Consider the following 24,247-nt stretch of genomic DNA (forward strand, 5'->3'; position numbering starts at 1 on the left):
TTTTTGAAAGAGGAGATACTGTGAAAACATTTAGCCATGCTAAAAAGCCACCATCACTCCATCCCAACCTCAGTTTCTTTCAGCCATACAATTTCTCTGATCCTAATACACCTCTACCTCGATATAACACTGTCCTCGGGAGCCCAAAAATCTTACCACGTTATAGCTGAAACCATGTTATATCGAACTTGCTTTGATCCACCGGAGTGTGCAGCCCCGCCCCCTGGAGCACTGCTTTACCGTGTTATATCCGAATTCGTGTTATATCAGGTCGCATTATATCGGGGTAGTGGTGTTCATTTTTTCCTGGACTATGCTCTCAACTTTATGTTGCTAGGAGCAACTCTGCACTTTCCAGTGCCATACTACTAATTCTTTTAAATATGGAGATGCTCCTTTCATCAGAGACGACAAGTTGCTTTGGAATGTGAGGGAAAAAATGGAGGGCAGAGCTCAGGCAAAATGTATTTACTGGTATGCAGAGACATAGCCACAAAGTGTACATCATAGTTTATGATACACAATATTGCAATCTTGCCTAGAGTCTTCTCTTGGTAAATTGTTATAATTGAATCTTTGCTCTCATTTTTCTCCCATATACAAACTATTGCCAAATCCTGTCTGTTGTTTTTGTTTGTTTGTTTTTGTTGGTAACATCTCTAAAATACATTCTTTCCTTTCCATCTCTGCAGCTAATGCTTAGTCCACTCCTTGGTTATCTCTTGTCTAGATTACTATAACCTGTCTCTCTGGTTTCCAGTTTGTCTCCATGCCCCACTGCATTCTGTCCACAATGCTGCTACCAAAAAAAAAGAAAATGCTTTTGTTCTGTGTGACAAGGTGGGTGAGGTAATATTTTTAATGGCCCAACTTCTGCTGGTGAGAGAGACAAGCTTCCAAGCCACATAGAGCTCTTGTTCAGGCCTGGGAAAGGTACTCTGAGTGGTACTCTGAACGTCCACTCTAAGTGTGCAGTGGAACAGATAGATTAACATAAGTACAATAAAATCTCTTTTATCCGACATGTTGGGGGAATGGATGGTGCCAGTACGTGAAAAATGCCGGTTAACTAAGAGGGAGGGAGTTTGGGTGCAGGAGGGGGTGTGGGGCTGGGGGTTGGGGCACGGGAGTGGTTGTGGGGGGCACAGGCTCTGGGAGGGAGTTTGGGTGCAGGAGGGTACTCAGAGCAGTGGGTTGGGGTGTGGGAGGGGGTGCCAGATCCAGGGGGGTACTCACCTCGGGTGGCTCACCGCAAGCGGCAACCTGTCCCAGCTGCTCCGAGGTGGAGGCGCAGCTAAGCAGCGGCCAAGCAGCTCTGCACCCAAAAAACAGTTAAACTATATGCTTCTGATTCTGCCATACAGATAAAATGCTTTGTATTTACTGGCCATCTTTATTGGAGGCAGATTAATAGTTTCTAAAATTTTGAATGCTGGTGAGAAGTAAATAAGTGATTTATTGACATTGGGACCATTAATTAAGTCGACAAGCTAAAATCGTTAAGAAATTCTGGAACAGAAGAGTCCCAATCTTTTTTTCTAAGTGAGTGATATTCCTTTAATGAAATGGAAATAGTTTTACTTAGTGTATAGTCTGATTCATGCTATCATAGTGCACTATTCTATGACTGCGTCTTTACTGACATTTTAATGTTGGAATTGTATTGTAATATGTATGACAGACAATTTCAGACTTCCAGGATACTCACTCTGGGGCAAAGCATGAGGTTTACTGGTGTGTACATCTTGCCAAAAAAAAAAAAAAAAAAGAGGGGGGTCAGGGCTAGTAGCTAAGTGTGTGCATTGCTACACGAAGGACCTTGAGACTTTTATTCTTCTTTTCAAGCCAGGAAAAGTATTTTGAAACTCATAATAGGGATGACCTGTTTCACTGCTACACAGTGATGTTACTTGTCTTTTCAGTCTTTGGTAAGTATGATGAGAACAGTTGCTACCATAGATATACTTAATCCCGCCTCAGCACAATGGGATGGACTAGATCAGCATTTCTCAAACTTTGTTGCACCGCGACCCCCTTCTGACAACAAAAATTACTACATGACCCCAGGATGGGGGGGCCAAAGCCGGAGCACCACCGCTTTGGGGGGGCACCAAAGCACCGCCACCTGGGGCAGGGGGACCAAAGCAATGGAAAGATAGAGAAGTTTGATGTCAATTTTATACTGACGCAAACAGATTTGATTGCATGGCTTGATGGGTAACATTTCAATAGCTCATAGACAAAGTCTGGAGCTTGATAAGTGGGGCACAAAAGGAAAACCCCTTTCCCATCAGCAAAAAGTCATTGGGATGGAATAGACGAAACCGATATTGGAGGAGCAGAATGAGCAAGTGGAGAAATGGGCTATATGGTCAGAAAAGTAAGGGAAAGGAAAATAGCACTGAAAACGAAGATGGCAATTTTTAATTAAATTCAGTGGATAGGGAATCATGCAGTCTGAAAAGAGGTCAGATGGTCTAACTTCCTGAATCAAAAATGGCTTGACCACAGCGTTAGGGCCTCAGCGAAGTTCCAAGAACAGAGCTTTAGTACAACCGTAGAGAGAATTAAAATGTTTGAGACAAGACGTGATTAAACCCCAGTCTTTGCCAATAAATTGGAGATAGAGTATAGAAAATTTTGTTTGCATGACATGTCACTTTCACAAAATATCTATTTGCTTACATTGATCTACCTACTGTACACCTTCTAGAAATATTGAATATCATTTGAATGCCTTTTTTTGTACACATTAAAGATGTATAATCCTTACTAAAAATTTTCAAAAAGCTAACTACCGTATATACTCGTTCATAAGCCGAATATTTTTGGTTAAAAAGTGACGCATTAAAGAGCAGGGGTCGGCTTATAAACGGGTCTACACCAAAATTTGATGATTTTAAACTCTATGGAATCATTGAATTGAATATCTAATACATTGTCATTTTGTTTACGTGGAGCGTCTGCAGGCACAAAGCCCCTCAGGTCCCAGTGGCCGCGGTTTGCCGTTCCCAGCCAATGGGAGCTGTGGGAAGTGGCGCCACTTCCCGCTGCTCCCATTGGGAACGGCAAACCACGGCCACTGGGAGCTGAGTGGCTCCATGCCTATGAACACTCCAGGTAAACAAAACGTCCCAACCCGCCAGCGGCTTACCCTGACAGGCCGGGAGCCAAAGTTTTCCAACCGCTGAAATATAGGGTCGGCTTATGAAAGGGTCATACAGTTTTTGCTATTTTTACCTATCCATTTTGGGGGGGGTCAGCTTATAAACGAACGGGCTAATGAACAAGTATATACAGTAATTGTTTTTGTGTTTGACAATTGAAGTTTTGCCGGTATTATCTGGTAAGTCCCTAAATGTCATTCCTCATTTTCATGGTAATATAAATTGAATAGTCCTAAACTTTTAGTGAGAGCCTTCGCATTTCAAGTTGATTATTTTCCTCTCTGTATGAAGCTGAGCTATATTGTAAGTGCTTTTTGTCTAATCCACTGAGAAGGTTTTAAGTGTTTAGACATTAACTGTGTATTATGTAAATTAATGCACTTATTTTTCATTCTGAAGGCTCGTGAAGAAGAAATGACAGCAAAAGTAAATGAGCTGCAAACACAGCTGCAGAAGGAATACAAACAAAAGCTGGCAGATGAGGAGAATAGGCGCAGGGAAGAAGTGAGCTGACATTAATATTTATACTTGTAACTTTAGGCATTAGTTTCACAGTTTTCATGAGACCCTGTAGTAGCTGTTAATTGACGTGGGTTCTATTTATATATCAGGTCTTGGCTTTCTTGTGCGATTCTGAATTCTTTGACCAGTCTGTTTTCTACAAGTTGTGCAATATTTAATTTGATCTTGTTTTAATAGTTTGCTTATTGGTTGTTTTTTCCCTCTGCTCCTTTGTTTTTAAACATTGACTTTACACTGGAAGCACTTGTAACTTGTTCAAGAGGATGCAAAATAGCCCATTTTGATTATATGAAATTTGGAATTGGAATTCAAAAGGACATAAAAATGTTTCTCTACCTCAAATAGGGGCTGATATTAAGCAATTTTTTGTTCATGGAAAGATGGATGTACACTTCATAAAGGCAGATTAACAGGATCAAAATGTAGTTGAGTTATAGAATATAAGTATTAAAACTAGTATTACACTTAATAGGGAAAAATACAAATTATTGAGAGGGACAATTTTTCTTTTTTTCATCTGACAAAAAATGCTCATTTTGCCTGTGAACCAATGGGAGGCATTAGAAGTATTTGATACCTCAGACAGAGCATCATAAATTACATCAGTGATGTTATTAAAATGACTTTGTGTGATTTTGACTGGAAGATAAAATACATTTTAATTTTTTCTTACCCCTTAAATTAATTTACAAAAATAGTATAAAAAGCAAAAGGCCTTGAATTAAACTATTGTAAACCAGCCCTATTGCACCTATTTATAGTAATATGCCAGATACCGTGATTTTTTTTTTAATACACTCTTTAGAAAGCCCTAAAGTATTGAGACACAACAGAAAAATGTATCTCTAGGTCTCATGATTTTGTTATTTAATCCAATGATTTAAACATCACACAAATATTCTGTAAATAAGCAGTCATTTAATCCTATATAGCAGTGGTTCTCAAAGCCGGTCTGCTGCTTGTTCAGGGAAAGCCCCGGCGGGCTGGGTCGGTTTGTTTACCTGCCGCATCCGCAGGTTCGGCCAATGTGGGCTGCGGGAAGCGGCGTGGGCCGACGGATGTGGTGGACGCCCTTCCCACAGCCCCCATTGGCTTGGAGCGGCGAACCAGGGCCAGTGGTAGCTGCGATCGGCTGAACCTGCGAACACAGCAGGTAAACAAACCGGCCCGGCCCGCCAGGGGCTTTCGCTGAACAAGCGGTGGACTGGCTTTGAGAACCACTGCTAAACAGCATATGTCATCATGTTAATTTACAGATCATGCAGATTATATCAAATCCATGTGCCAGCAACTGTGTTTTTTTATTTACATTTATACATTTAACTTTCCACAGAAGTGCAAAGATGGCATAGAGATGTAAAATCTATTTTGTTGCGAATTGTCTCTACATAAAGATATACCCACTTAGAGTTTAAAAAAGAGCAACATGGTAAACTACTAATTTTCTCTCTCTTTGGAATCTCCTCCACAGTTCCTCACTCCTTGGAGTTTCCACGGCAAGCCTTGGAGAAACTCAAAGGAGTTGTCCCATCTGTGGAGGAAATAAACCAATTAGGAGAACTCCAGTTGCTGGTAAATAGCCTTGTTGTTTAACCAATAAATAGTAATGTGTCCATAGGAACAATAGTCTGGGTCTTTTTCAAAGTGCCTGTGTAAATACAATCATTGTATCTAAGTTTACTTGCAGAATAAGGATAGGATTTTTAAAGGAGCCTGAGGTAGTTAAGTGCCCTAATTCCACTGAATTTCAATGGAGTCTGGGCACCTAACTCCCCTATGCTCTTTTGAAAATCCCAGCTGAATTCTTTTCTGACAATATGTATACAAACTTCATGTTCATCTCTCCAAGCTGATGACATATGAACTTTTTATTTACGTACATATTGGTACATATTTGTTCATTCATAAGTTATTTGCTGATGCATTGAGAATGAACCTTCATTACATAGTTGTTATCCTGATGGAGAAATGCTACAATTGTTTGTACAGACAACACTTGATGATGATCTATTCAGATGAAGACATTTTAAGGTCACTGATGTTTAATTTTTGTTTTCATGTGTCATATTAATATTTGTAATGCCTTCCTTTTGACCTTGTGTAAATGAAGCTCCATTTATTTTGCAGATGTATAGTTATTAGGACACCATTCTTTCACTCCCTGACCCAAAGAGTGGTGTGGCTGTGAGGTGTATGTTGGGAGAGTGGTTTTTCCCCCTATTTGGTTTAAAAGTTGTTTTGCTATTGCCCTTTGTTGTTCTTCCCAGCCCCTTTCACTTTGGAGTTGCTTTCCTATGAAACTAGCTTTGCTGTTTACCTAATGTAATGGTGTACCTTTGCAACATTGAGGGGTTGGGTAAGCAAATTGTGCAGCGCCAGTGGGCCATATAGAAATAGTGGAGATATCCCATCTCCTAGAACTGGAAGGGACCTTGAAAGGTCATCGAGTCCAGCCCCCTGCCTTCACTAGCAGGACCAAGTACTGATTTTGCCCCAGATCCCCAAGTGGCCCCCTCAAGGATTGAACTCACAACCCTGGGTTTAGCAGGCCAATGCTCAAACCACTGAGCTATCCCTCCCCCCAATGAATGTATATAAATTCACATGAATTGTGTACATATTTGCATAAATTTAAGTGGACTTTTTGTCAGCTTTATACTCCCCCATGATGCATTTAGAATAAATGGAACCTGTATGAGTAAAATATTTTATGACCCCTACTACCCTTCATTTTCTCTTGCTCTTTCTGTCCTTATCCATATTCTTTATTCCATTTTTCTTTTTTGCTATTTTTTCTGCTAAATTGATAAAACTGTTCAGTCTTCAGGTTCAAGTAAGTTAAAACTACTCCTTATTAGGAATTAATATTTGTTAGCTGTTGTTCTGTTCGCTTTCTTGTAACACTTCCTACACTAGGTAAATGTAGATCTAAGCCAAAGCTTGCACATAGTATAATTAGTTTTAAAGTAAGTATAATATTTTTGCCATAACATTTGTTTTTATTCTCTGACATGACAGATAAAATAATTATTCACCAAATGCCAACATCTAAAATTTTCACCTGGGGTGTTTGAAACTTTTAGAAATGAACTCTAACAGAAAAGCGATGGTGCTTGTTCAGGCAGGCTCCTGCTCCTGTTGAGTTTGAGCTCCACAGGGATCACACATTCCCCAAAAGCACATCTTTTATGGAATGCAGAAGGGGAACTTCTCACCTGCAATCTGAATGTTAAGGAATCTTGTCTTGCTGACCTCATAGACTCATAGACTTTAAGGTCAGAAGGGACCAATATGGTCATCTAGTCTGACCCCCCGCATGAAGGGCCCATGAAAGCAGTTGTTTCCCTTCTGCATTCCATCCTGGGGCACAGTTGAAAACCTTATGTACTTATTATGTAAGGGTCATCTAGTGTCCTCTGTATATTCCTACTCTTGGGGGATGTACTGATAAGTGGAGCTGAGACATTGAAACCTTCTGGTAGAAGTGCCTTTTAGGGCTAGTCTACATTGGCAATGCTAAAATGGCTTGCATAGTCATGGTGCTCTAAAAAAACCACCTCCACAAGAGGCGTAGCTACCTGCGCTGGGAATGTGGCTCCCAGCGCTGGTGCACTGTTTACACTGGCGCTTTCCAGTGCTGAAACTTGCTGCACTCGGGGAGGAGAAGAGGGGATGTTTTTTCACCTGAGCGAGAAAGTTGCAGCGCTGTAAAGTGCCAGTGTAAACAAGCCCTTACAGCACTCATGCGCCCCTCCCACGCTCACCGTCAGTGTTTGCGCACATTCTGACAGCATGGCTATAAAAGAGGATGTGGTGCCTATTGCTGCCCTAGTTGCTTTCACTTGCAGCAGTGAAAGGACATGAATCTCACCAGATCTTGCAGATCCATAGTAATATAAGTGCCTTTTTAGAGTAGTTATTGTTAAAAAGTTTTATAGTTAGGATAGTTTTAGATTAGGGTTTTATCTTGGAATAGGAATACTTACTAGTTCCTTTTGGTGGATCCCAGTGCAAAGCAGCATGGGTTTAAGAGGTGTGTGTCATGCCAGGCTGTCTTTCAGGCCATCTGGTGTGCATGTTTGGTGTCTGAAATGACAAGGTGAGAGTCATTCCCTGGCACGCTGTGCTATCTGCAGCACATTTACTCCTTAGGCCAAAACGAATGACAAAATTGACTTCAAGTCCTTCTTTTACAAGAGGATCCAATAATTCCAAGAGATCTGAAAAGGAGAGGAGAGCTGAAAAAATACAATTTTAAGTGGAAAAGATTTGTTATATGGATGTCAGATAAGAATATTGACCCATGTTCAGCCTCCATGCAACTTATTTTAGAATATTTACTATGCTTGAAAGCACTGGGTTTGTCTGTCTCCTCCATTAAGATCCACTTAGCCACAATAGCAGAGTTTCACACTCCCATTAATGGAAAATCCATTTTCCGCACATGTTGAATTTGTATCTGCCGGTATGGGACAGTCTACTTCCATGAAATTTGAACTTTGAATTTTAATGCAACTTATGTTTCCCCCGTTTGAATCTCTAGTGAGCTGCTCTTTGTTACATCTTTTATGAAGACAGCTCTTATGATAGCAATCACTTGTGCTAGAAGGGTTAGTGATCTACGTACCTTAATGGCAGACCCACATTATACTGCTTTTTATAAGGAAATGATGATTCTTACACTGCATCCCAGATTCCATCCTAAAGTGATATTGGAGTTTCATGTAAATCAAAGTATTAATTTACCAGTATTCTTTCCAAAACCTCATACACCTGTAGGTTACATTCCTTAGGTACAGCGAGAGCACTCTTACATTATCTGGCTACAACTAAAAACTTCAGTTTCTCTCCTGAGTTATATATCTCATGTGAGTAACTCTGAAGTTCAAGCCATTTCAGCACAGTCTTTTTCTGGATGGGTTAGACAGTGTTTGAAGAGTGTTATAGAGAGACTTTACTCTCTCCTCTTGTTCGTTTTAGAGCCCATTCTATTAGAGCGATTGCTGCATCTGTAGCATGCATTAAACATATTCCCTTACTGAAACATGGAAAGCTGCTATGTCGAGTTTGGTTCACAGTTTTACGAAGCATTATGCATTGGATTTGGCAGCCAGATCTGGCACACGGTTTGGCAGTGGTGCTCTCGTCATTCTTTAATAAGGACTGATTCTCCCTGCATCCATCTTATGTACTGCTTGCCAAACTTCTTAAGAGTAGGAATATGCAGAGGGGGCCCTTGGAGAAGAAACCAAGGCTATTTATTTGTATGAGTATTTGCACTCCCTGCCTGCCTTCCCCACTCTTGCGGAGTCCTAATTTTGGTATTACTTGGAATTCCACTTTAACAGTGGAAAGAACTGAGGTAGCAGTGAGTGTACATCCCCTCAGAACGTGCTCGAACAGTGCGGGTGGGTGGTCAGAGGGGCACCGGGGCACTCTGATGGACACTGCTACCAGAAGGTTTCATCCTCTCAGCTGCACAGGCTGGCGCATCCCCTGAGAGTGTGAATATGCATCTTGAAGAACTCCAGTTACAAATAACCAACCTTCGTTTTCCTATATTGCCATGATTTACGCTTTCAAGATCTGTATTTTAAAAATTACAATAAATTTCACACACGTGTTGACACCCAGTTAAGGTCACTGACATTTAATATAACCCAATATGCAAAATGTATAACTAATACAGCATTATCAATTTTAAAAAAACCCTAAGCATTTAAAAAGATTGGAAGTAACCAGCTCAGGTAATCTGCATATCTACATAAATGTACAACTCTCAAAGGTAACAATATTTTGGCTAAGGAAGCTATTGTCATATGAAAATTTACCTTACACGTTTCCAGTAACACCCTGAGTAACTCTGAGCTAAAAGACGTAGTTTAATTTACATAATTAGATATAAATATATCAATAGCATGTGTGTATAAAGTATATAGTATTCCCAGTAAGGTTAACAGCAATTAGACTTTCTTTGAACTGTATTCTATGAGCATTTAGTTGCCATTATTACACAGTATCTGTTTTGTAGAGATTGGACATATTAGTTTCTTCGCCTTTACATTAAAATTAAGTTAATTGGCCATAGCTGAATAAATTGGTTATACTCCTTCCAATGTTATTCAAAGCGTAACTTGCATTACTCATTCTAGATACGTGTAACAGTGATGAAGTACATTTACAGGATTTTATTTTTAAATTTGAGTATACACGTAATTTTGTGATTTTGATCCCTATTACTGTCATCAGTCACAAACACAAAGAACCCTGATTAGGTGACTGATTAATCCTTAATTGACTGCTACTATCTCTTAACGTCTGTGTTTTCTTGTCCAGTGTAATTCTCCATGCTGGCATGAATTCTTTTAGAAAGATATTGTGGTAGTTTTATATTTTATATCTAAAGATGCAAATGAAAAGCATTGTGTTTAATTGTGTCTTTTTTGTTCTAGGTAACAATAACAGAGCTTCAGGTAAGGTTTGAATTTCATTGGTTCATAGTGCTATCTAGATGTTTAATTGTGCTCCTCAGTGTCTTGTGATTAGAAGTGGTGTTTTTAGGATTGCATATATTAACTGATGAAGGGGGGGGGGGAAATGTTTAACAAGAAAAAAATGTACTTGCAATGCAAAAATGTGCAGTGTATGTACAATACTTGATTGATGAATCCCATATGTGGCTTTTCTTTCAGATACAGCTAGCACAGAAGACAACTCTTGTCAATGATTCAAAGTTGAAAGAGCAGGAGTTCATAGAGCAGGTAGGGGTCTTGTTTGAATAAGAAGAAATAGTGTTCATAAAGTCATAGAGTTTAAGCCCAGAAGGGACCACCAGATCATTCAGACTGACCTCCTGTACATCACAGCTAGCACCAGCGCCACACATGCACTAAACCCAACAACCCACATTAAACCAAAGTATTATAGCCTGCAGCAGGCTAAACTATTATGTGCCCCAGGCAGACAGTAGTGGGGACTGCGGTGCACCGCTGCTTGAGGCCCCTGCAGTGGCAGGGAATTGATTAAATAAGAACTCAGATAAGTCTGGCAAGTGACCCACACACAGTGCATCAGAGAAAGGTGAACCCCATACCCCTCCAAAGTCACTGCCAATCTGACCTGGGGAAAATTCCTTCCCGACCCCACATATGGTGATCATTTGTACCCTGAGCAGGAACCAGTCAGATAAACATTTGAGAGGGAATATTTGGAAGAACCTCAGAGTACTTGCCCACCCCATCTAGTGTCCATCTCAAGCCATGGCAATTTATTCTTTTTTTTCCCCCCTCCCACAGTAGAGCTAAATGCTGTTTAACAGCTAGCCTTAAAATGTAATTTTCATAGTTTTGTACTCTTTAACCTCTGAATAGTCCTGTATGGAAACAGTTTTTAGTGTTTTCTTTCTATACAAACAAAGCGTCCCACTTACATGGATGGTTGAGATGTTCATGTTGCATATCTGAAAACAGTTATGTTTAATTTTAATTGTTTATATTCATCACTCGTCCTTTTGTGACTGTTTAGATTCATATACTGAAAGACCAGTTGAAAAATTATGAGAAAAACGTGTATGTCACAGCTGTTGGATCACCATACAGAGGTAAGGAAAACTTATTTCCCCACATAGTAAATAAAACAGTCCTTCAAAGGAAATGGTCACACTTCACATAGTTTGAAAATGTTATATTAATCTTTTTGTCTAATGTGACATTCAGTAACTGCATAATGGCTGTGCAAGATCCTGTGAGATTTACTATGGAATCTTGCTCATATTTTGTCCTATTAGAGCTGTCACATGATTCCATGAACATTTTGTGATAGTTATATTTATTGTGTCACCACTATAAGAGCTTTGTAACCTCTCTACCAGAGCTTTTGAGAGCTTTATTTCTCTCTACAGTCAGGAATAAACAGAACAAAAAAGCACAGCAATCAGTGAAACACACAAAGTTGAAAGTATGTGATTGTAAATCTATGGTCTGATTATGGGGTGGCATTTTATTATATAGCCCTATACACATGCATGATGCAGTGCAATCAGTAAACCATAGCCGTGCCTCAGGAATCTTGTAGGTTACTTTGGACAGATAAAATACTGAGGTGAACAGGGAAATATCTGTTGTTTTGAATGAATATGGTGCATGTCTTTGTGTTTGTGTTGTTACTTACTATGAGGTTGTTAAAGTAACCAAGCAGGAAAGGTAAAATAATGGTCTAGGTATGGAGCATCCCAACTAATACTCAGATATAATAGCCAGGTTTATAGTGGTGAAGAGGTGACTGTTTGGCCCCAGCCAGGTGACAGCTGTTTTGCCAAGGTTGGGAAGAGATATCAGAGGGAACACAAAAATGTTAGAGGTCCCTAGGTCTAGAAAAGGCTGGGGATTGAATAGCCACAGACTGCCAGGGAGTGTCAGTGAGGGCTGACACTTGGGCAAGAAAAACACATTGACCGAGAGACAGGGAGACTGTAGCAAGCAAACTGGGTTTCCCAAGAGAGAGCTGGGATTAGGCTGGACCTACGTGAACTATGGATAGAGAGGTTAAGTTTAGGTAAGGCCATGTGTTAACCTGTTTTCCTAAATGCTGTGTTCCTTTTGGTAATTAAATGCTACTTTATTTTGAAGAAGCTGGTTCTGAATCACTTTAATTAGCTGCTGTCACAGGTTTCTGAAGAAAAAGGCTTATAGGTGCCAAACACAGTTGGGCCTGTTAGATTAACACAGTTGGTAAAGAGGGGAGCTGCAGCCCAGAGCTCTAGTAATAGAACCGTCATAAAGTGTAGGAAGCCAAGCCTGTCACCTGACGGATGCACTCAAGACTAATAGCGGTCTTAAAAAACTCAGTAACCATGACAAAGAAAAGGTCAGGAGAGTGGGAGCAGACAAATAGGGGGACAGTAACTAAAGGCTAAACAAAAGAAGAAAAGGAGAATTTTTAGAGGGACGACTCTCCCCAAGAAATGAGGGTGGTATGAAAAAGTTCAGTACTTAACACTTTCTCGAGTGTGTGAGAAGTAATAGTCACATCCTGTTCAGGAATACTAGAGACATAAAAATGGGCAAAATTTAAGCCTTCTAAGGCCAAATGCTGAAATATAGGTGGTAGGAGATCTGTGTCAAGCCTTGAGAGTAGAGGCAAGAAGTTTGAATTTCTTGCAGAAGGCACGCCAGGAAAAAGACTTGCAGGGAGTGATATGATCAGGAGTCAGGAGAAGAGGAGAACCACCATTAGATAATTTAATATGTTCTATCATTTTCCATAAAATGTTTTCTTTATTTAAAAAACATTGAAAATAATTCAAAGAATTGTCAAACTCAGCTGTGCTAGCTAAAACTATATTGGTGACATAATGAGAAAAATATACTAAACTTTGTTTCATGTGGATGAGCTAATGAAGACATGCTACAGCATGGCTCATACATTCTATTATCAAAAAAAGCATCCTTCAGATTAGATTTTAAATAGTTACACTGATTTTGTGGTAATGCGGTGGCCCGTTCCTGTATCAAAATTTAAGAACAAACACAAAGGCTAGAAGTATAAAGTAATAGACTTCAGCATTCTTTTGTCTTAATATGAGTAATGATTGTTGTGATAAACATCTTGTTCTTCGCATTGGCTGCTTCCTTTTGGATTTGTTTTAAAATTAAAAAAAAAAACTCCTTACTATTAAATTGGAAGTAATACTAAAAATACACACTTATTTTTTATACATCTGAAGTAATTAGCTTTTTGGAAAGTTGTAAAATATATTTTCACATTTTGGGTAAATGCACAACTGTTTGTGGGTTTCCTGAGAGCTGCTCATTAAACTTGGATATGTAACTAGACAAGAATGATTATTCTTCAAGAATGTAGTTTTTTTCCTTTGTCCTAGATACGGAGATCAATGATTTCTAGTGGGTACACTTTGTGGAAGTTGCTCCTTTCCTTGTGGCTCTATGAAGCTAATTTTTCTGAAATGTCCATTCTGTTGAGCATTTGGGAAAGTGCTGAAAAAAGTTAAGAAACAAGCTGAATAAGAGTGGCATTTCCAAAGGAAGACCTTGCTTGTGTCTAGAATTAGGTCTGGTCTAAGCACACCTTTGTTATTACTATATCGGATTAGAAATTGATATAGTTAAAGCAATAAGACATCCAAACTTGGATGCAAGTATGCCGGTGTAAAAGTGCTTATATTGATATATCTTAGTTAGACTAATCCTCAGTCTACAATACATTATAGTTTTATTTTCTAGTCTTTTATCTTTCTCGGTATAGATTTTTATTATTAAAAGATTTAAGGGAAACGAGTATATCTAGATTTTTAAAGATTTACTGATTAGTAGGTGAAGTTTGTAACACAATGTGAACCCCAACACGGTGTAAAAAGATAACGTACTTTGAACATACTTGATTTTAATGGTGATTATACCAGTATGGCATAAACTGTGATAAACACACATAACTGGTAATTGTGTTACTGTAATTGAATGGATTTTGCTGTTGTACATTTTGGATTCACTCCAAATGAAGTAATACTTTAAAAATGCTGAGTCAGATTAATTGTCAGATGATGGTGCTTGAAAAGGCACAATCCAGACAATCTGGCACATATCTTTCCTTTCATTATAAGTAACTTGCTCTGTATTTGATTAAAGCCAGGAAACTATTACATTGGAGAAGAAAAGTACTCTAAGTAGAAAGCAAATTTTGAGTAGAGAAGGAATATGAAAATACTGCCAATGCATGTAACCACACTGAGATTGAGAACTTCTACCACTAATGCAGCAACTTAAACTTGATTTGGGAAATATCTGAAAGCAAAGTGATTTATAGGTGTAGACAGGAATATTTTATATCTGTAATGAGAAGATGAAGATGCTGCCAAGATATAAGGTCTGCAGTTGATTCTAAATACAGACCAATAGGATGTGGGTAAGGTGATCTCCCTGAGGCTCCAGTAAAAAACAAAGCCTATAGGTCTGGTGACACTTAAACAGTAGTTGAGCAGTTAGTCACTATACTATTTCTAATCAGGGGAGAAGCTTTCATCTCTTGGATAGAGAATTTTGACAGATCTACAGTGACGGGAAACCACTGAACAGCTGTTTTAAATAAAGACTTCTTTTTAATTTTGATCAGTATTTTGAGTTGCTAAAAATGGTTTCCTTATTCCTTATGGATGGTGAGCATATGGAAAATGAAAGTATTACAGTAATCTTATGAGGAATTCATAGGTGACCATGTGTACACAATTAATAAATTTGGACTAAGGAAGTTATCACCTATCTGCCACTCTCCAATGGCTTTTGCCACACCCCGCTTCTGCATCATAACATATGCCATCATCCCCCTCTTTTCCCCCACTCCATTTTCCCCTTCCTGGCTACCGTTGCCCCTCTACAGTTCCAACCAGCTCTACCTGCTCCTCTTCCCTTCTCCACCCAATCTTCCCCCCCTCCTTCCATCAGCACAAATGTAGCTCCTACATCTGTATCTTTCTCCTCACCTCTGGTGACATGTGCCTCAGCCCTCCCCTATCCCCACCTCTCCACCTCCCATCACATCTGCCCTCTCTCACCACCATTCCTAATCTCATGCCATCTCCTTCCCTGCCCCCCAGCACCTTCCCCTTCTTTTGCTGTCTCTGGAACACCTACTCCATATCTAAAAAGATCTGTGGTCCTCTTCATATCTTGCTGCCTCCCACTCCTGGCTCTCACAGATCCCTTCATCTGACACTGCTTCTGCAGCTGGCCTATCTTACAGCGGTACTGCCCTGGATCAGACCTTGCTTGGGGTTATTGGGCTTTCTTCCATTCTAGCTGCTTCAACCCTCTGCCCGCTTTTCTCTTCCCACTCTTTCAAACATCACTGCATCAGACTCTTCTCTCCTTTCCCACTCCATGTTGCTTTCATCTACTGTCCACCCAACTCCTCCCCATCAGCCTTCCTCTGATTTTGACTTCAAGTTCTCTCTTCCTCTACTCACAGTCTCCAGCGCTCATCCTCTGTGACTTCATCTTTCATGTGGAGGACCCCTCTGACTCTTTAGCTGCACGTCTGCTCACCCTCACCTCTTCAGCCTACCTGCAGTCTGGTTCAACTTTTATCATTCACCTAAAGGGCTGTTCTAGAGACTTAGTCTTTACCAAGCACTGCTCTCTCTTTGATATCTGTTGCTGAGTTCTTTCTCGCCAAACATCATCTGGTGTCTTTCAGCATCGCTCATCAGCCCCCTTCCTCACACCTTGTCACTTGGCCTTTTTGTGATTTTCAGTTCATCAACGCTGATGACTCCTTGTCTGCTCTTAGCCCTCTCCTCCCTTTCTTCCGTTGATATGGTTGTTAATGCTCTCTGTTCTTCATTCTCCTCCACCCTTGAGTCTTTTGCCCCACTCTTTAATCACAAAGTTCACCCTTCCCTTGCTCCCCCTATTCCCCCGACCCCCAACAGCAGTTTCCTTTGCTCCTGTGGTCACGCTGAAGAGCTTCTTTGATGGAAATTCTGTGACCAGGCCAATCTCCTCTGCTACAGATTCATTCTGTCCTCTTTCAATTCTGCCATCTTCCTAGCCAAACAATTCTACTTCTCACAACTTACTTGAATCCCATGTCCTCAGTCGCAGCTGCCTTTTTGATACATTTAACTTGCTCCTCAACCCTTATTTTATCCTGCCTCTACTTCTTTCTCTGCACAAGATCTTGACTGTATCCCACGAAAGCTTATGCTCAAATAAATTTGTTAGTCTCTAAGGTACCACAAGTACTCCTATTCTATTTGCAGATACAGACTAACCACTGCTACTCTGAAACTCATAACCTGGGCATCCTCTTCACCTTGGGTCTCTGTCTAGGTCTTCACATCTATTCTATGTCTAAATCTTGCAGATTCTTTTTGTATAACATCTCTAAGATATGGCATTTCCAATCCATCCACACAGCTAAAACTGTTATCCAGGCTCTCATTGTCTCGTATCTCAATTACTGCAACATGCTCGTCTCTGGTCTTGACAAATGCATATCCATTCAGAATGTCGCTGCAAAGATTATTCTCCTAGCCTGTACCTTTGAATCTGTCTATTCATTGGCTCCTCTTTCTCTGTTGCATCAAACATAAGGTGCTTGTCTTCGTTTTTAAGGCCCTTCACTACCTATCCACTGTCATTCACTGTTGAGATGTTGGCTCCCATCTCCATCAGTCAATAATATCAGCCTCCATTACCAATTATTAAATTTTCAAATGAGCACCTTCATGCTCTCTTGCATGCTCCTCGTGCTGGGGAGGTGCTCTCCATAAACATCCACAAAGCAACCTTGTTATCCTCCTTCAAATCCCTCCTTATAACTCTCCTTTGCCCTGATGCCTACAAAAAACTTGACAATGGTTAGGCTGCTGGCTTCCAGACACCACTGTCTTTCACACTGACCAATATTGTCTCCTTGTTTCCTTGTACTCCCCTATTGATTTATCTGTATCCATCTGTTGTCTCTTATCTTATACTTACATTGTAAGCTCTTTGGAGCAGGGATGATCTTTTTAATTTGTTTGTACAGCACCTAGCACAGTGAGATCCATGATTGGCGCTTGTAGGGAGGGAGTTGTAATTGGAAAGAATATTAAAAACTGGAGATATATTCTGTCTGCCTGAGGGGGAGGGATAGCTCAGTGGTTTGAGCATTGACCTACTAAACCCAGGGTTGTGAGTTCAATCCTTGAGGGGGCCACTTAGGGATCTGGGGCAAAATCAGTACTTGGTTCTGCTAGTGAAGACAGGGGGCTGGACTCGATGACCTTTCACGGTCCCTTCCAGTTCTAGGAGATAGGTTATCTTCATTAATTTATTTATTTTATTTAACCATCCCGTCACCTCCACTTCCTCAGCCTGTTTGCTCGCCCTTTTAAATTACACAATTTTACTATATCATCTGTATGAAATAAAACTAGGGCTGTCAAGCAATTAAAAAATTAATCGCAATTAATCGCACTGTTAAACAATAATAGAATACCATTTATTTAAATATTTTTGGATGTTTTCTACATTTTCAAATGTATTGATTTCAATTACAACACAGAATACAAAGTGTACAGTGCTCATTTATATTATTATTTTTATTAGAAATATTTGCACTGTAAAAAACAAAATACATAGTATTTTTCAATTCACCTAATACAAGTACTGTAGTGCAGTCTCTTTATCATGAAAGTTGAACTTACAAATGTAGAATTATGTACAAAAAAAAAACTGCCCTCAAAAATAGAACAATGTAAAACTTTAGATCCTACTCAGTCCTACTTCTTGTTCCGCCAATTGCTCAGACAAACAAGTTGGTTTATATTTGCAGGAGATAATGCTGCCCACTTCTTGTTTGCAATGTCACCTGAAAGTGAGAGAGGCATTCACATGGCACTGTTGTAGCGGGCATTGCAAGATATTTAAGTGCCAGATGCGCAAAAGATTCATATGTCCCTTCATGCTTCATACAGTTCTCCCCCAAGGAGTTCAGTCACAAATTTAATTAACACATTATTTTTTTAATGAGCGTCATCAGCATGGAAGTATGTCCACTGGAATGGGGCATACGAATGTTTAGCATATCTGGCACGTAAATACCTTGTAGTGCCGGTTACAAAAGTCCCATGCAAGCTCCTATTCTCACTTTCTGGTGACATTGTAAATAAGAAGTGGGTAGCATTATCTCCCGTAAATGTAAACAAACTTGTTTGTCTTAGCGATTGGCTGAACAAGAAGTAGGACTGAGTGGATTTGTAGGCTCTAAAGTTTTGCATTGTTTTATTTTGAGTGCAGTTATGTAAGGAAAAAAAAATCTACATTTGTAAGTTGCATTTACACGATAAAGAGATTGCACTATAGTACTTGTATGAAGTGAACTGAAAAGTAGTATTTCTTTTATCATTTTTACAGTGCAAATATTTGTAATAAAAATATAAAGTGAGCACTGTACACTTTGTATTCTGTGTTGTAATTGAAATCAATATATTTGAAAATGTAGAAAAACATCCAAACATATGTAATAAATTTCAATTGGTATTCTATTGTTTAACATTGTGATTAAAACTGCAATTAATCGCGATTAATTTTTTAATTTGTGATTAATTTTTTGGAGTTAATTGCGTGAGTTAACTGCGATTAATTGACAGCCCTAAATAAAATCTTTGCATATAGAGGTCTGATCTTGTGAGGTACTGACTAACCCAACTCCCAGTAAGATCAGAACTACAAAAGCTTGTTTGAGGCCTTTAAGATTAAGAATCCTAGTTAGACTAATTTATTCAGATTTTTAAGTAAGCAACTAAACTGGTATAGTTTCTTGATTCAGATGAGCTGACACAAGCTTCTGAATTTAATTGGAAGGGAGGAAGGTAGCAGCAGCAATCAAGCAAATTCTGTTTTAAATGTATCTATTGCTGTATGTTGGTGAAGAAAAAACATCAAGGAATATATTCAAAAAACAACTTGAGAAGTGAATATCTTCTATATAGTTGTTCTGGAATATTGTACATTCAGTTACAATTAAATTTTAGGCATTTGACACAATTGTTCAGATTAATAAAATGTTTCTCTACTTGACTATATTTTATTCCAGTCATTTTCTAAGCAAGAATAATTTTGGATTATATGAGTGACTGTCAGTATAAATATAGTCTTATTTTTGTTTACACAGATGGGAATCTCTGCCATGCTGATGTCTCTCTCTTTGGAGAGCCTACTGAGTTTGAATACTTGCGGAAGGTGCTGTTTGAATATATGATGGGCCGAGAGACAAAGGTATGGAATGCTATATGCTGTGATTTGACATGTGGTTTGGATTAGAATTGAATTTCTCACTCTTGCTGTGTAGGATTTGAGCACTATGTATTTGCTATTGATGGAATGCTGTGACGGTAGCTGATAGTGTGTAAAGAACGGGGTTTCAGTCCTGTTCAGAGTTTGAATGATAGATCTTTGTTGTCTTTTTTTTTTTTTTCTTCTCGTGAACCTATGACATTGCTGGAATTTGGTGTCAAAACAATAACAATTGTATTGAACTATATCTTGTGACTAGTTCTGAAGGTTCAGAAACATCTTCCCCAAAACCCCAAGTATCCTATTTCACTAGGGCATGTATCTTTTCTGGGTGGTGTTTTTATTTTTTTGATGTATTTTGAGTAATAGAAGAGAATGACTGAAAGCCAACTTTGTCAGTGTAGAATGTCAGCTAGTGAAATCCTTTTTCAGTTGGAATTCTAAATAACTAGTCTGAGTAGCTATATGTAGAAATTGGCCTGGTTTGAAAGAGATAATGTCATAATGAGGTTTATCATCTAAGCAAGATGTTTGTGTTATTTAGATGAAAATATTTCCTCCTTAGGGCAAAATACACCTATCTATAATACTTCCACTCTTCCAGTTACATCTTTCAAATGGGGCTAATGTTAAGCACTACAGCTCTCAGTATTTCATTAGAATTCTAAATGAATCGTATTTGTTCTAAAGTTTATTGTTGGATGTAATGGGCGTGGTTATGACAGGTAACAAACAAGCACAGCCTAGCTTTGAGACAGCACCAGACAAAAATCCTGCAATTTGAGTAACATGTCTGCATTCAATGAAGTCTAATTTGAAACATCTCTAGACTAATTTTAATGTTAAACTATATTTAGTAAGGCTCCAGTTCTGTGTTATGGATTAAAACTGTTTCTTGTTAAGTGTCCAAAATATCACTATACTTAAATTGGGACTTTGAAATTGCAAATGTGAGTAGTTTGGTAGTAGTAACACATTAAAGCTGGGGTTCTCAAACTGGGGAGTCTCAAGGCTATTACATGGGGGGTCGTGAGCTGTCAGCCTCCACCCCAAATTCCACTTTGCCTCCAGAATTTATAATGGTGTTAAATATATAAAAACATGTTTTTAATTTATAAGGGGGGTCACACTCAAAGGCTTGCTATGTGAAAGGGGTCACCAGTACAAAAATTTGAGAACCACTGCATTAAAGCTAAGCTTAGTTTCAGCAATCTTACTAGGAAGAAAAGAAGCCACAGAAGTTGTGGGTGTAAAAGTGAATAACCATATATATTGCTTGTGATCTGAAGTAAGAACAACATTCTCATGTGACATGCAATCTGCATTACTATATAGACATTAAAGTAGATTGACTTTAAGGGTCTGGCTTCCATCCAGGGGGCAAGTTGCTTCATTTAAAAAAAAAAAAAAACTTCTGAAAGTTGCATCCTCTCTCAACCAAAGACAGAGTTAGAAGCCAATCTTGGAGGTGGTTTTCTAAGATTGTATACATATCCAAAATGAAAATAAATTGCACTGAAGTAAAGACAGATGTCTAGCTCTTAAACTTGCTTTAAAAGGTATTATTTTTATTTTAATGGAGAGAGGCATTTTATTCAATTCAAATAAATGAATGGAAAGAGACATTTTCAAAGGTTTTAAAGATTTGGTAGCTACTTTTAGATTTGATAGGTGATGGGAAATTGTAGAGTTCTTTTAATGCAACTTTTTGCAAGTGTCTGATTGTGCTCTTTCTTTAGTATTCATAGTTATTTGGTTGTCTGTTAGCACCAAAGAATCAAAGTAGCAGGACTAACAGAACATACACAAAATTTAAAGAAGTGATAAATTTCTGGGACAGCCCATGCTTTCCTCATTAACAATTCAGATCACAGTAGTAATGGGGTTGATTTATTTTATGCGTTTGAAAGCTAACCATGAAAATTAGACTGTTAAGGTAAAAATCAAATGAAACCTGACATTCTCATTAAACATAGCAACGTTCTAGTTGTCTCCTCCTTGTGCTTCAGAAAGTACATGTAGTTTGCAAGGAAATCTCATCTACTCAGTTTGCATCAATCATGAACTCGATGCTGATAAAAGTCTCTCTCCCACTCCTGTGTGGCTTCCCTCCATCTAAACCCATGTCTCAGCCTGGTTTCTTTGAACGCTGCTTCTGGATGGCTTGCAGGCAATTTAACATGGCCAAGCATTTAATTTTTCTTTCCCTCCAAAATCCACTCCTCACATTTTCTGTTACCATTGATAACATCACATCCTCCCTGTCACCCAGGCTTGCAACCCAGGAATCATCTTTGACTGATCTGCTCTTCACATCAGGCAGTATCCAATTCCTACCTCCCTTTCATCTGCAACATCTCTAAGATCTAATCTTTTATATGTATCCAGACAGCAAAATGTCATCCAGGCCCTAGACATCCCCTATCTTATTTACTGCAACCTCCTCTTCCTCTGATGTGTTTGCCACCTCCATCATTTCCCCACCCCCCAAATATAATGCAGCAGCTAAGATCTTCTTGGCCTATTGATATGATCATGCTCACCCCTAATTTGAATTTATGCATTGCTTCACATTCAAATTGTGCTTACTTTCATAGCGCTACATAACACCCCCTGCCTACTTAATTAGCCTAGTCTTTTACCACATTGCATCCTACTACCACTTTGCTAATGATACCCAGTGTCCAAGTTGCTCACCTTGCTCATAACCACCTATGCACCTTTTGCATATCATTCCTTTATGTGGAATGCCTTCCACTAAGTGGTTTGCCAAGCCACTACTCAAATCCCACCTTGTGAACACCAACATAGAAATGGATCTTAAGTGAATTATCTAAGACATTTTATTTCATATAAATAAATGTATATATCATATATGTATACTTAATAATGTGTATTTCATATTTATAAGTACCGTATATACTCGTTCATAAGCCGAATTTTTTTAATAAAAAAGGGAAGCACCAGAGAAGGGGGTCAGCTTATGAACAGGTATAGAGAGGCAGAGGTGGGACACAGCCCCTTCCCCCAACAGAGGGAGCAAGGAAAGGCAGCACAGCCGGCAGAGCCAGAAGGGAAGAGGCGGGGCCAGAGTCTCTCCGCTTCTGGCCACGCTGCTCTCCCCCCAGCCTCCGAAGCAGCTGCAGCTCTGGGGCTGGCAGGCTGCGGCCGTGCCGCTCAGCCCCACCCCCCAGAACAGGCTGTGGCCGTGCTGCCCAGTCCGCCGGAGCACGCTGCGGCCGTGCCACCCGGCCTAGCCCGCTGGAACATGCTGCGGCCGCGCTGCCTGGTTTGGCCCGCCGGAGCAGGCTGCGGCCGCACTGCCCAGCCTGCCGGAGCAGCTCCAGCCAGGCCAGAGACGTCCTCCCCTGGCCCTCCCCACATAAGGTGGGAAGGGATGGGATGGGGAGAGTGTGGGGGTCCCAGGATAGGGGTGGGGACATGTGGGGGGTGGTCACTGGGGTTATTCCTCTGACTCCCAGCTTCTCCCCACAAAAAAATTTCCCCACCTATTGCTGTCCCAACCCGCGCCGGGACACTTTGTTTACTTAGGTTTATCTCCGTGCCTGCGGTCGTTCCAGGTAAACAAACCATCTCGGCCTACCAGCGGCTTATCCTGATGGCACGGGAGCCAAAGTTTGCTGACCCCTGAATTGTAGGGTCGGTTTATGAACAGGTTATAAAAAATTTTCTATTTTTACTTATCCATCTTGGGGGAGGAGGGGTGTCGGCTTATAAACGAATGGGCTTATACGGCACTTGTTCAAAACTACAAAAAAAAAATTGTTCAGTCACACTACACTCACTTTTGAGTAACTAATGTAATTTAACTGTCTTCCTACCCTACTTAATCTGGTGCCTCTTTACTGTGTCATGTGAAATTGCAGTGTACGTTTTTCTGGGAACACACCTTGTTAAGTTTATTTGTACTGTGAGATGCATAGCACACTCTATGGTGCAGTAAAATAATGTTCTCAACCACCATGTGAATAACTGAATTAACCAAAAAGAACAAGGAGTACTTGTGGCACCATAGAGACTAACAAATTTATTTGGGCATAAGCTTTCGTGGGCTAAAACCCGATGAAGTGGGTTTTAGCCCACGAAAGCTTATGCCCAAATAAATTTGTTAGTTTTTAAGGTGCCACAAGTACTCCTCGTTCTTTTTGCTGAATTTACCAAGCATTCTTATACTGCATCTTTAGGCCATTATGTTGACGTTTTGTTTGTCAAGCACGGTAAAAGCCCAGTTCTTACAGAAATCTAGAGCAGTGGTTTTAAAACTTTTTTTTTCTGGTGACCCAGTTGAAGAAAATTGTTGACGCCCACGACCCAATGGAGCTGGGGATGAGGTTTGGGTTGTGGGAGGGGCTCTGGGCAGGGGCATAGGGTTGGGGTGCGGGGGTGAGACCAGGAATGAGGGGTTCAGGGTATGGGAGGAGGCTCTGGGGTGGGGCCAGGGATGAGGGGTTTGGGGTGCAGGAGGGTGCTCCGGGCAGGGGATTGGGGTGCGGGCTTACCTCCGGCGGCTCCCGGTCAGCAGCACAGCCGGGGTGCAGAGGCAGGCTTCCCGCCTGTCCTGGCACCACGGACCGTGCTGCTCCCTGGAAGCAGGGCCGGCTCCAGGCACCAGCTTACCAAGCAGGTGCTTGGGGTGGCCACTTCGGAGAGGGGTGACACGTCCAGCTGTTCGGCGGCAATTCGGCGGACGGTCCCTCACTCCTGCTCGGAGCAAAGGACATCCCGCCGAATTGCCGCCACGGA

General features: G+C 40.2%; 1 protein-coding gene across 3 annotated transcripts in view; it reads left to right on the plus strand.

Annotated features, from left to right (window-relative positions):
• The window catches only part of LOC113409506 (golgin subfamily A member 4-like), a 111,811-nt gene that overhangs the window by 79,330 nt on the left and 8,234 nt on the right, over nucleotides 1–24,247 (plus strand). For all 3 annotated transcript variants that reach the window (XM_026663503.1, XM_026663501.1, XM_026663502.1), the window contains 5 exons: nucleotides 3,567–3,671; nucleotides 10,142–10,162; nucleotides 10,382–10,450; nucleotides 11,214–11,289; nucleotides 19,362–19,465. In XM_026663503.1, the coding sequence (XP_026519288.1) occupies nucleotides 3,567–3,671; nucleotides 10,142–10,162; nucleotides 10,382–10,450; nucleotides 11,214–11,289; nucleotides 19,362–19,465 (375 nt within the window). The remainder of the gene's footprint in view (nucleotides 1–3,566; nucleotides 3,672–10,141; nucleotides 10,163–10,381; nucleotides 10,451–11,213; nucleotides 11,290–19,361; nucleotides 19,466–24,247) is intronic.

The sequence above is a fragment of the Terrapene carolina genome, unplaced genomic scaffold, assembly GCF_002925995.2.
Source record: "Terrapene carolina triunguis isolate 2854851 unplaced genomic scaffold, T_m_triunguis-2.0 Scaffold33723, whole genome shotgun sequence".
NCBI classification, from domain to species: domain Eukaryota; kingdom Metazoa; phylum Chordata; order Testudines; family Emydidae; genus Terrapene; species Terrapene triunguis.